Source organism: Triturus cristatus, chromosome 8, assembly GCF_964204655.1.
Source record: "Triturus cristatus chromosome 8, aTriCri1.1, whole genome shotgun sequence".
NCBI classification, from domain to species: Eukaryota; Metazoa; Chordata; class Amphibia; order Caudata; family Salamandridae; genus Triturus; species Triturus cristatus.
Window position 1 is genome coordinate 1223945797 of NC_140591.1, and position 14428 is coordinate 1223960224.

The window sequence follows — 14428 nt, forward strand, 5'->3', positions numbered from 1 at the left end:
GTGTACATGTACCTGTGGCATCTTCATAATTTGGAATGGAACCCCATCCTTATAGAATGAGTTTCTTTTTATTTTAAGGACACTACTTACAAATTTAGAATGACAATGCATACAAAGAAAGAGCTGGTGGAATTAGCGAATGATCAAGTTGAGACACGTCCAAGGAAACTGCACCTAATTCCATCCTTCGTGCCACTCCCTGCAACAATAAAACATAATTGACATATTCCTTTGGGATAATTCTAGACAAGAGAAGGAGTATTTTATCTCAAGCAAAACGTTTCTGGAAGAAGTGAATTTAATGACGGAGTGGTTTAGAAAAAGATGTTCCAAAACACAAACACTAATAGCCACTTTAAATAGACTGAAATCTTTAAAAGGTAAAGTGTTTAATAAGTCTTCTAAGCGTACTGGAAAAGACACAAACAATATATGTTTAATTATGGAAAATAAAACACATCATGGAGAGAAGTTTAAAATAAAAGCATATCTTGACTTAAGATAAAATACTCAACATAACTGAATATCCATATGTTCCTTTAATAAAGTTGCCTTATGTGAAAGATAAATTGTCTATCATTTTTTTTAGCATTCTTAATCTATTGAGAGAACATTGCACTTGCCTTTAGATTGCAGTTTCTTTGCATTAATGAATGCCCATGTGGAAAAAATACATTGGGAGAACCATAAGAATTTTAAAGGTGTGTAAGGCGCAACACATTAGAGACCTTGATAACAAAGATAAGTGCTATACAACTGCTGAACAATTTTCTGAAGTATCGCAAAGTAAAATTGAAAGATTCAAATTCTATGGTATTGACAGAGTACCAGAAAATATTAGAAAGGGGGACATAGATTAGCTCCAAAGATGCAAAGAGGTCAGATAAATTAATTGGCTTGGTTTGAGATCAGATAGAATAAAAAAACAGCTTGTGGTAGGTAGGTAGCAAGGGCAATATTTATCTAGATGTAACGCATCGCAGCCAGTCACCTTGCTGCACTGCGTTACAGGGAAAGGGGAGGAATGCGCTATATTTATCACAACACAGCACATTCCTGCCTTTTCTCAGCGCTCGAGCACAATGGGCTGCCTAGCAGCAATGCAGGCACCCTTACACCATGGCGCAAGGGTACCTGCATTGCATGCAGGATAGTTTTTGTTCAGGAAGGGGCACCAATCCCCTGACACATTTTCCTCTATCTATGAAGTAACAAGGAGAATAAAGATATTTCTCCTTGTTACGCTTCCCCTGGGAAGGTGTAACATTTTGGCGCGTTCCAAGGTCTACCAGTAATGGTAAATCTGGGAATGCATCAAAATCCATGGGAGTTGCGTGGAAACACCCACCCAACACCACCCTAGTGCAGAGTAACATCTTCTGTACAGGTTAGGAAATACAAAAAGTTAACTGTAGTACCAATTATATCCACTAGAAGGAGATGAATCTCCAGAATTCATTGACATATCTTCGCCCTAGATCTTGTCAGGAGTGCAACTTGGGCTTTTTCGCCCTAAGGGCCTGATTACGAGTCTTAGGTTTTTTCCGACCTGTCAGAATTACAGGTTCAGTGTTATTTAACACATCCGGTATGATTCGGATTGTTAAATACCTAAACCATCCTTAAATTTCGGCATGCCAAGACAGCCAAAATTTAACAAGGGAAAACCATCTGGTAATTAACGTATCATGCGTTAAACACCAATATCCACATATTATTCCCCAGAAAGTGATAGTTGGTGATATTTATCACACCCAATAAATAACGAACCCTGTGTAATCGTTATTTACCGAGGGGCATATCAGCAACAACTGGCGATAATTATCGCTAAGCGCACTTAGCGCTAGGATAATTATCGCCGGCTAACGTGGATTTTTATCGCTGAGATAGCGTGCTATTAGCAACGCTTATCTCAAAAGCGATAAAAATCCTAGCGCTAACTGCCAAACGTTAGATTATTGCTGGAAACCCAGTGATAATCTCACGAAGATAACAGGGGTTATCGCTACTTTTCTTGACGCTATGCTTCATAGCGTGGGGCTTGATGATAGGAGAAATGTTGCTTAGCGACATTTCTCCAGTCATGTCAGGTCAGGAACGCCCACTTTGCATCTCATTAGAGATGCAAAGCTGGGCGTTAAGAATCCGTGCACTAATGCAAGGTTTCACTCAATAGCGTGACCTTGCTGATTAAGCGATAAAATTATCGCCGCTTTTCGACCGAAAACGGTTGCAAAAGCGGCGATAATTTTATATTGCCTCGTTGCTGATATGCCCCCAGGTGCGGTAAATAGCACCTATAGTTGTAATCGGGCCCTTTTTGCTTTTTAACTTATTAATTTAGCTTGTTTTCCAGTTAGCCAATGAGAGTATGGTGACCCCTCGAGTCAGTGGCTGAATGTGTTTAAACATTCAAATTTCAGAGTTAGAATGGGAGATAGAAATCAAATCATATGACTATTCATTTTGGTCCGTGAAACCGCAAGGATGGTCTGAGACAGGCCTACAACACGTGTTGTCAGTGGTACCTGGTCTACGCTCCTTACAACTTGAACTGTGTGCTGTTTGGACACGTTTAAAGAATATATATTGAAAAACAGCAATTGTTTGTAATATATTTAACATAAAGAGTAACTCCGTTGTATTGTAAACTCTGCGAGTTGCAAAGCTTACTTATACGGATACTTATACGGATCTTCGTAAAAGCCGAAACAAATATATCATAGTAGTGCAGGCACTCATTAAAGCTGGTTACTAATGGAGTTGCCCAAGCAAAACCTGACAGGCTGCTTATCAAATAACCTGCTTTCATTTTATCATGAGGAAAGTGTGCATGGGGAAAAGCAAAATGCACAGAAAGAGAATCTCGTAGTTTAACAGGATCTCCAGAAATGCACTGGGCAGGTGAAGAAACACCTCGGATATATGTACATCGGGACAATAAGGTCTGTTTTCTTCAGACGTAATTATTGTTATCAGGATTCATAGTACTACAGCACAGTGTTGAGTGTCCTTCGAAATCGCCAGAAGAAAAAATGGCTCTTCACAATAGCCACAGAGGCACCCTGCACAGAATAGCATGGAATATAATCTGTGCAAAGTTACAGGTATCTCCTTTAGAAGGTCATAGCTAGGAAGACAAACTCACATGGTGGAGAAAACCTTCTTTGGCAATCTGTGTCGATTTGAATGTAGATAGCGATGGTGGAATAAGCAATGCAGCAAACCCCCACTGGCATCAAGAAGGAGAAAAAAGCCAAGAGAGAAAACAGGTCCAGAGTCAGATGATCCACTAGGAAATGTATCCAAAACTGCTTAAAATGACAACACTACCAAAGTTAACAAAAAACCAGATTAAACCAGCATAATTCACAAGGAAAGATCTAATCTTCTGAAAAAAATCAAGCGCAATAATACATAGCAAAGGGACAACTAGCATAACGACAATTTTGAGAACAAATATGCTGTGTGTCTTGAACTTTCAATGCCTGAAATTGACCTAAAAAGAAACTCTGCCAGATCTTGGATTGGGAGGTTCCCATAGCTTTGAATGGATATACCGCCATATTGGTTTGGGCATGTTATATAGCCAAGTTCTACCTTTATCTGGTAATTCACAAAATCTGTAATTTCAGAAAGAAAAAGCCCAAATTCGACATTTTACGTGCTTTGTTGTTTTATGGAAGCTGACAGCAACTTCCTACATTCTGTGCTATCCACAACATGTAAGAGGTTATCTAAATTATGATGAATACCACATACACTTTGGGGCCGATTCACAGAACTAATCTGAGATAAAATCCTAAATGTACTACTTTTGGCATTCACAGATGGCATTTAGTAGTAGTAAAGTTAGGACTCCTAACTTTACTACTACTAAATGCCATCTGTGAATACCAAAATAATTAAGTTTAGAATTTTATCTCAGTTTAGTAGTAGTAAAGTTAGAAGTCGTAACTTTACTACTACTAAATGCCTTCTGAGAAAACCAAAAGTAGTAAGTTTAGGATATTTTATCTCAGATTAGTTCTGTGAATGGGCCCCTAGGTTCGCCTTGAGGCTATTAAATGATGGAGATGGAGATATAATCGTAAAGGTAGAAGCAACCGGTACCATTTTTCCTGCTTCCAAAAATAAATTAAATTCCGTCATGCTGAGAAACTGATGGCCCCTACTCAGATGGTGCTCACTCACAAAATCATCACCGCGATCTTGCCCACCTACGGCTATTGGCTTGATCCACACATCAGATCAAACACAGCATGTTAGTCAGAAGTAATCACATAATCGGCAAAAATATATTTGATAAAATACGCCACAAGTCAATAAAATGTCTGCAGGCATAGGGAAATAGTCAATATGAAAGTGACTGCAGAATTTTTATGAAAACCGTGCTATAGCAGAGCAACACACCCAGAATATCGTTATTTCAGCCATATACTACCAACAACATATGACTGGTAATCAAACAGGAAGACATAAAGTCGCAACAACGAGTGAACTGATATTCAGAAAACACAGTCCATAGAGATAGAGGCCGAAACACTCTGGATCTGCAGGATACAGACTATGCATGTAGTAATGACTGACATGTGGCACTTGCAGGCATATACTACAATGGAAGTAGGCATTCTCTGACAGAAGAGAATGCTTATAGTGCTGTCATCAGCAATGGCCAGTAGAATCTGTCTCTTAACAGATTTATGTGTCTTGACCTCAAGTTCACAATCGATAATTGGCACCCAGGGTCAATTCATCACACACTGACAATCAGTGGCGGGCAACACAGATAAATACCAGTGGGGCGGGTTCGGGGAGAGGGGGCTGGCAGGAGGCACGCAGTGTGAGCGTGGGGTTAATAATAAAAAAAAAATTCAAAATCATATACCTGGTGATGCCGGCAGCCTTGTGCTCCTCTGCTGCCAGTTCCTGGTCCCAGGAGTCCCTGGGACAGCATCACAACACCCCATCCAATCCCAGTGCTGCTCTCAAGCATGAAAGCAGCAGTGCTAGGATTTGCCTGAGTGGGCCGGATTAATGCTCGCTTAGGCACAGGGAGTTGTGCTGTTTCTCTAACCCGGCTGTGCAATACAGCTGGGTTGGAGAAATCTAAGTGTGCTCATGTCATTTTTGATGGTATACGATGGGTGGCCAAACTCACATGCGCACTTGAGAGTGCACTTCTATCACTCCTCCACCCCCATCCCATGGCCCGGCCCCGCACCTCCTTGCACACGCAGGCTCAGCCAGCAGCTGAAAAATAAAACAACAGTAAAATATTGTTTTATTTTTCAGCTCCTGGCTCTGAGCCAGTGGGGCGATGCTCCTCCCTCATTGAGGAGGAGTCGCTGCTGCTGACAGTCGACATACAAGGTGTGGTGGCCCCTGACAACATCATCAACCATTCATCTGGATCACAACAGGGCCATAAGCAGGAGAAATCTATATGTAAAAGGAATCCAAAAACGTACATCCGAAAACTCATAATAAATTGTCTGCAAACAACACTGAGTAGGCATTTCAAGAATGGAGCGGAGCATACCATGCCATCCATGCGGATGCACCTGAAGGGACTTTCACCCGCTGCTAGCTTAAAACCAGCCTGCAAGTTGACTGATCGTTCTCCTCGACTCCCTTCCTTGACATTGTCATTGTATTGCGATATCGTGTATCCTTGTCACTGTAAGGGTGCTCTTACTTCACTGGTAATTTGAGTTAAAAGATTTTGTTTGAATTTTTTTTTTTTTTACTGTTAAACATTTTATTTTGCTTCTTCCAGACCTATATTGGGAACATACTGTTGCTTGTTAATCCTTACAAGGAGCTTCCGATGTATTCAACAATGGTACGTATTCTACATATTAATGTACACTCTCTCTAAAAAATTGTAATTGAAATCGAATACAAGAAGCATGAAAAGAGAAACTGTGAAGGTGTAAGCATTATATATCGTTTAGGACAGGGCAAATGATATTGATCATTCAAGTCAGACTGTGGGTATAGGAACAGAACTATCAGTAAAATCAGTATTCATCTAGGACAACTGTGAGGACAATTGTGTAGACAAAGGCAAGGCACCTGAGGCGTACAGGGCAAATGATTGGTATTCATGCAAGTGGGATTTAGCTTGTGTTTCATTTTCAAATCAGTAAAAGAAGCTGATTTCCCGCTCAAACTTTTATTTACATTGGAGAAAAGTCTTCCAGTTATGGGATCTGATGAACGAATCCAGGTTTCATGGGCTAGTGAATTTGTCTTAAGTGATTACTAACAAAAACATATTACTGATGTTAATGTCAATAGTGAAATGTCTGGATATTTTGAACTGACAGCAAAAACTTTTTCATATTTGTTAAATTTTATCTCCGTGACATAGCAAATTCCTTTTCAGAAATCGGCCATTGAGAGTTAAGCCTGCACACTGTATGATGAGTATGTTTGATATGAAATCTGAATGTGTCAGTCGATGCAGGCCCAGCCTCAGGTAAAGTCATTCCTGAGTAAAATAAGGCCACGATACAAACATTGAGGGTGATTTTGTCCAATAAGAAGAAAGGGGAGTGTCTAAGGAGAATGTGTGCTAAAATAGCGGAGGGTAGATGTATAGATGGACAGTCATTCACCAAAGTATCACATGCTCATGAATGAATACAATGTATTATTCTTTATGTTGTTACACTGGAAAATAATATATTATCTATGTGTTTTATATTTTTGTCTTTCATGTTTGAGCATTTTGTAAAAGTCGTGATGATAGCCATGCCAAAAACAGAAAATACCAATTAAGATATAAAAAAAAAATGAATACAATGTATTATCCCAGGATAATAATCTGAGAGGGTGTAGCCTAAAACGTGTTGTGAGTGGTTGGGATTGAGCAGGGTCCCCACATTCAGAAACCTGAATGGTAGAGCAGAGAGCTTGGGCTCTACCTCCAGGTTGAGGATTCAAGATGTTCAGGTTGGGACTGTACCACTATGTACATCATCCAGAAAACAAAATAGAGTTTCACTGCTGTGGACTCCAGAAAGAAAATCTGGCACCAAGAAGGGGGACAAATAAGGCACAATTCCTAGTAATGGTTTTCTTCAAACACTGTATACAGCTTTCCTGGCTAGTTTCTAACTGGCGAAATTCACTCCCTGTGTTATTAGTAAAATAAAGGATTCCGATTTTGGGCCTTCCTCTGGTAGTTGTGGTAGTTTATTTTTAACTGGTGGTGTGTTTACTTTGGGATCTACACCAAGGGATCCTGCAGTGTCTTATGAAAAAAGCATGGTCAGGCACACTCAAGCATCTTTGAGTATTGATCCAGTTATGTTTTGGAAGTCTAGATGTTTCTTTAGGGATTAGAATAGTGATGTGCAGCAGCCAACACAGAAGGGTGGGTACTAAAACTGTAATTTGAAGTATGCTATGTGTATTTGTAAGGCACACTGTCACCCTGGTTCTAAGCAGGTGTGTGTGCCTAGCTCTGCCTATGGTAGATTGGTTAAGCTTCTTTCATAATTTAAGAACAGCGGAGGAGGTTCTGATGTGGATCCAGGTGTCGTCCCACTCTTTAGGAGCAATGTGGGAGAACACTGACCTGATCTAATTGTGTGAATGCATGGGATGTGTGTGAGAAGGAAGCCTGTGGAGTGGAGGTGAGTAGGTGGTTGATGAAAGGACATGCAACTCATCACGTAGGTGGAGCCTGAGTTGTGTCGTTCCTTGAATGTGTGTGTGAGGAGTTTGAATTGAACATGTTTCTGTATCAGGAGTCAATGTAGTTCCCTGAGGTGTGGTGCGATGTGAGTACTGCGGGGAGGTTAATGATGAATCTGACTGCCAATTTGTGGATGGTTTGCAGTGTTCGAGAGAGTGAGTTGCTTTGTGATCCTGGTGTAGAGAGTGTTCCCATAATCCAACTTGCTCGTGACTAGGTGTGTGAGTGACAGTTTTTCTGGGGTTGATTAGGAGCCATTTGAAAATCTTCCTCAGCAACTTCAGGGCGTGGGAGCTGGATGCATTGACAGTGTTGCCTGTACTTCCACTTTAAAGATGATTGAATGTGCATAACCCTAATTGATATATTCGACATACCTATAAATACCTAGTATATGGTAAAAGGTGTACCCTGGGCGTGTACGTTAATGTCACTGGTGGACAACAGAACCTGTTGTGTGATCCACTGTAGTTGCAGTCAAACATGGCTTTAGGTCTACTATTATAGCCAAATTGGAGCAGTTGAAAAGCTGCAATTTGACCTACCAAAATACACCAATCTGACAGAACTAAACCTTCCTATTAAATACTATAAGTCACCCCTAAGTAGGCCTTATAGGCGATAAAGCAGGGTGCATGGTATATAAATGTAGGACACGTAAAAACTAGCGTTAAACATGTCCTTATGATGACTAGCACCCAAACACTATTTTCATTGTAGCAAGGCTGACTGTTCCACTATGATGCTCTATTAAAATTGAATGTTACTATGTTTTGCTAGAAAACAATTAGAAACATAATTCAAGAACTCCAACTGATATTTATTAAAAGCACAAGCCACTGGTGGGATCAGATTTTTAATAAACATTAAGGGTGAGGAACTTAGAGATAGTTACCTTTTCCCTGCCTAAAAGCCTCTTGAGGATAATTTGCTTTAGCCTCCAGCTACATCCCTATGAGTGGTCAAGCCCTGACTGATGAGTAAAATCCCAGAGCAGAGACAAAGGCCTGGATTTGGAAAGGTGTTTTTATTTCTGTTGCAGGATAATCATTTGAGTAGTGCCCAGGAATTTAATTTACTTCAAAATGGCATCCCCTGCAATAGGCAGATGTCGGACGACACCTGGATAGACCCATTCTTTTGTTACACCACTCTGGCCAGCACCAGTCCCTGAGAGTAAGGAGATGCCCCCAGAACTGGTTTGAAGTGTCCATAAAAGAGGGGTTGCCCATTTCCCTGGCCACACTTGTGGGTTGGGCACATAGGCTATGCACAAGAGGAGAATAGCTACAACATCTTCTATTTAGGAAGCAAGGGTCACTGTGGGAATGTGTGTTGTAGGGCACATATGCAATGTTCCATATGTGGGTAGAGCATGCTCTGGTAACTTTTACCAGGAGCCAGGAGTCAACTCACCCACAAGCTGGAGCCAGGCATAAGAGTGACTTCCACAGTACCCCCCTCAGTACATTATTGGACTATCAGAAGAGGACAGAACCTGCCTTCTGAATCCAGAGAGGAGCCCAGAAGGACTGAACCTGCTCTCTCTTGTACTGCAAGGATCATAAAACGGACCTCCTAAACAAGCTATATGAACACAACAAGCATGAAGATGTCTTTTCTGATGATTCCAAGTTGACCTGTTCAATGCGGACCTGACCTGAACCCTACTGTTTGCCTCTTCTGGAGGAACACCTCATCCCTAAGTTACTGAGGTTCTGAAAACCTTGGCTGTGCCTGGGAGGACTTCTCCTCCTACCGCTTAACATCTGGGAATTAGACATTGTTTGGCTTCAGGGGACTGGGACAAACATACCAAGTAGATATGACCAAGTTGCATCAGGGCTGAGGCTTTTTCATGAGGGTGAATCCTCTGCAGTAGGACCTCGCAGAGATGGTATCCGGCCTTGTGGAGCCCTCTTCTGCTACATCCTGCCTACATTGCCTCTCTGGAGGAACCCGAGTTCCAAAGAAGTGACTAAGTTCAAACAAAGAAACTTGACCAGGTGAAGGCACCAAAATCATCAGCTGCCGAGGGACCTTCCCTGGGGTGCAAAATTGTAATTTCTGCCACTCTTAAGTTTTTCCACCAAAAACCAATGGCTTCAACTGGACCATGTCCACAGCTTCTCAACGCAGTCGAGTCCTCTTCAACTACAGCCTGCTGCCTTGTCCTGCTGAAGACTCAGGACTTCCATTCTTGAAACTTGGGGCCAGATGTACGACCCAAACATTTTGCGTCTCGCAAATTGCGTCGCTTTGCAGCTCGCAAATTGCAATTTACTACAGTGTCTCAGACACTGTTAGCAATTCCTAATGGGGTCACAAATTGCCTGCCTCATTAATATTCATGAGGCAGGTGGTATTTGCCACCCCATAAGGAATGGCCAGCCCTCACAGGGATGGTGGCTTGCTGGGGTCAGCACACCACCATGTCTGTGACTGCTTTTTCAATAAAGCAGTTTGTTTTTTAAATATAGCCCGTTTTCCTCAAAGGAAAATGGGATGCATTTAAAAAAGAAAAGAGAAACATTTCAGTTTCAGTTTTTAAGGGCAGGCAGTGGTCCCTGGGACGACTGTCTGCTCTTAAAAAATATTTTTGCATCCATTCACAAAAGGGAAGGGGTCCCCTGGGGACCACTTCCCATTTGTGAGTGGCTTACCCCCTACTTGAAGTAGGTGGTAAACTGTGAGTGTTTTGCGGCTGCGAATACTGTAGCAAGACAATGGTACATTCCATTGTGACTCGCTAATACTTCCTAATAGCAAGAGTCGCAAATGCTATTTTGCTAGTCACCGACTTGCAAAATAGGGTTGGTACATGCCAGGACCCTTTTTTGAGTTCAAAAAGGGCCATCTTCCAGTTGGCGCCTGCAAAAAACGGTCATACATCTGGCCCTAAGTCTCAAGGTAAATACTGGTCCCTGTATCTGACCCGCGGTAAACCCCATATATCGCCTATGTCCTGGTGCACCGCAACTAGTTGATTGCGGTTGGTGCTCAACATTTTTTGGTGCTATTTTTGCTAAAAGCATTAACAACTCATATTTCCTATCCCCTTTTGATGTTATCTTATTTATCAAAATATTCTTTTATTTTATAATTGGGACTTTAATAGTGGTTTATTTTGACTTAATTACTGGTTTGGTACTGCATAAATATTTCACACATTGCCTCGAAGATAAGCTTGTCTGCTCTGTGCCAAGGAGAGGTGTGGCGCAGCTGCCAGAGTGGCTGACTGCGAAGCGCAGAGATCACGGCTCAATCGCCGGTGGCAGCTCAGCTCAGGATCATGTGACTCTGGGAAAAAGCTCACTTAATCTCCCCCAGTGCCTTGATACCTTAAGGAGTGATATGTTTGTGCCTTACAAGTATGGATTATTATTAATATTATTATTACTATTATTATAGCTGCCAGGGTGTTGAACTCACGTTAATTTAGTGACTTTAATGGTTCACCCTGAGAAGGATTGTGATTGCTACTTAAGGTGGGTAGTCACCTCCTTAACTAATAGACCAATTCCTTTACAGTCTTCTTCTACCTCAGTGACCTTGATGGAATATTTGAGTCATAAACACCTGTTTCATGGCTTTTAGCATGCATCCTCTATTTAATCCAAGCTATAGTTATTGGTATACAGGATCCCAACATGAGGCTGGTCTACTTGAATGTCCGTCTAATTCTGAAGCAATTTGCTCAGAGCCTGCTAGGTGCAGTTAGGACAGCGGTAACTGGTAAGCTCGGTGCGAGTCACGGCTGCAGTGGCCACATAAAGACTTGCCCTGCTGTTTTCACGAGTCTATGGCTTTGGTCAGAAAGACACAAAACAAATATAAAAACAACTTCTTTGCTAATGTAATCCTGACAGTAATATCTGAGGATGGCCGGACCTCTTCTGAAAGTGGTATAACAGAGAGAGAACTCAGGAGGGTCATCAGAGATGTAGTAGAGTGATTCAAGGTAGCCCACACTGGATCAAACCTCAATATGTAAACCCACAGACTAGTAAGCACTTCCGGTGAAAATCAAACAAGCAGAGGAAGTCATAGGTCCAAGTTACAGAAAGCCCTCCTGTTTTGAAAAATGTGTTGGATAATTTTGATTACAAAGGGGGAAGTGCTGGCTAAGGGTCAGGCAGACAGACCTATAGCAGTGATACACCGACTGTTTCACAGATGTTAATTGGGCTTTTCCTCGAATGGCTCTTCATGGAAGAATAGAATTCCACATGGCCTCCTTTGGCAAATAAGAACAGACCAGGGCAAACACTAACATTGACCTCAGAGGTAGAGTCGGACTCTGTGGAATAGAGGTTTATAATAGGGATGTGCGAAATTCACGTAGTTTGCATTATTTGAAGAAGTTTCAGGAATATTTCATATAATTACATGAAATGCAGAAGCATATTTCGTGCTATATTTTTTTTATCGATATGAAGGCACATTTTGCACTTTAAAAAAGCGCAGAAAACACAAATGCTACAAACCTCAGCCATCTGCGTCCTGGATATTTGTGTTGCTCTTGCACACGTTCGCAAATCTGTGGGCACGGACAGCAAGTAATTACATGACATGTTTTAATTGAATAAACTCTGGTAATTCACATAACAAGCATAAAACAAAATTACAGAAATTATGCTAGGTCACATTGGTATAAAGGGAATTCTGCACGCGACTGAATGTTATTCAGAATACCTGAAAGGACAAACGTAGGACTCCAACTTATCAGCCAGGTCAACCTATAGGAATAACATCTGACTTCCTAAATAAACAATTGAAGACTTCTAAGAGGTCCATTTGGTATCAGGAGCACCATATACATGTTCCTACTTTCACCTCTAGTCATTATATTGGCCCATCAGCTTCCAGCCTTCCATCTAAAGCAGAAGATCAGAGGTATTGTTGTGGACACAGAAGAATTGAAAATATGTTTTTTTGCTGATGCTAATCTACTGAAGCCGGAAGATCATATAACTGTGTCACAGGATTCATGAGAGTTATATATTTATGCAGGTCCTTTCCTAATTATAAATTTGGACAAAATAGAAGTTCTTCCAGTGACAAGACGTGCACACCAGAAGATAATCCCTTTCCCTCTGTACCGAAAACCTCAAATGACTATGCATCAGAATCCAGAGGACTGAAGGAATTGGTGGCTGACAACTTTAGACAACTATTTGACAAAATGATCACTGCTCTGATACAGTGAAACAAGTTGCATCTCTTGATGCCGGCCAGGGTGCCTCAAATGAAGATAGTGGGGTGATTTTGCTCCTGATAATACGAAACTATGCACTGATGGGTGCTGCCTCCTGCATCAGGGTGTACAGTTGAGATGCTGCCATGATATACCTTAAAGCACCCATGCGCTGTGCTAGCAAGCAGATAGGAGAATGGATACTAGCCTTCAGGGACTTGTAATGCCATCGCCATCAGCATCAACACCTTTGATGAAAGGCAGAGGCTGGACTAACTCACAGAGTCATGCTGCGCGTTCCTCCACTCCATTGAGTCTGCAGACCCTCGCCCAGGATTGGCACATTTTGTGCTTTGATCAGCATGATGCACAGGACCCTTTCAGTGCGTTGGGCCTCGAAAGACCTTGGGATGAATGTCTACTTAGTCACAGGCATCACCAGATTCAGCAGGAGCTTGTCATGTTTAAATCCATGGTGTGTCAGAAAATCAGCCATTTTTTCGTATTTTTTGTTTTCTTTTTTCTCTTCATTCCTTCACTTTTTCTCAATTTTCCTTCCCTTTCCTCTTTTTTATGCAATGTATATTTTCTTATATCAATTTTTTCTCCCCTCTGGAACACACCATTGCCTCCCTGTAAATTGACATCGGGCTTTTCACTGAATGATTGCTTCATGAATCTCTGGAACAGACTGGACTCTATTGGGCATTGATGACCTGTGCCCAGAGAGCCCATTACATAGCTTGATAATTGTTTTCTCCTTTTCACACCTTGGTACACCGGTAAATGGTGCTTGGCCAATAACACCTCCTGGTTTTAACTGCCCAGATCCAACGCTGAGGTGAGAGACCAAGGATCACATTATGAGTTGACTGGACGACTGGACTTTGGTGTGCTGAGGCCAGGGTGCTCGGATCTAGCTAACTAGATGGTAATTCTACACCAAACAAGCCATTTTGCGTTTTTTCCTCGAAATGGGGAATAACTGCTCTGACCCGAACTTACTAGTTGCTTTTACAAGGCAGGCTTCTCCAAGTTTGGAGAAAAAAAAATACTGACATTTTCTTCCTGCTCTGAGCTGGTAGAAAGTGTCAGAGGGAGTGTCGCTTGGAGTAGGGGTGGCAGAGGTGCATGACCAGCATGTGTCTGTCTAAGGGGGCATTGCCCCCTGATCCTGCAGCAGGATTGACAGGCACAGGGTGTTTGGGTCTGGATATTTCAAACCTGATTTTTTAGGAACCAGAGACACTTAGAATTGCAACTTGTGGTGTTTCACCTAAAGCTGTCTTTCCAGGTGAAATATCCCAACTCGTAATAAGGGAGTGGGGAGAGTAACTGAGGTATGTGATGAGCAATGGAGAATCAGAAAAATGGAATTACTGGTAATTAACATAAACATTACATTCTCTTTACTCTTCTCTATCCCTTGAAACAAGGAATGCTCACCGTACAAATTCAAATGTGAATTCATTAGAACACAACAGTAACTCCACCTCTTCTTCCACTAAAATCAAAACCTGGAA

The 14428-nt window shown here is 41.6% G+C and overlaps 1 protein-coding gene across 2 annotated transcripts in view; it reads left to right on the top strand.

Moving 5' to 3' along the window:
• Positions 1-14428, top strand: part of MYO16 (myosin XVI) — a 2357781-nt gene that overhangs the window by 844248 nt on the left and 1499105 nt on the right. For both annotated transcript variants that reach the window (XM_085622905.1, XM_085622906.1), the window contains exon 12: positions 5780-5845. In XM_085622905.1, coding sequence (XP_085479031.1) covers positions 5780-5845 — 66 coding nt within the window. The remainder of the gene's footprint in view (positions 1-5779; positions 5846-14428) is intronic.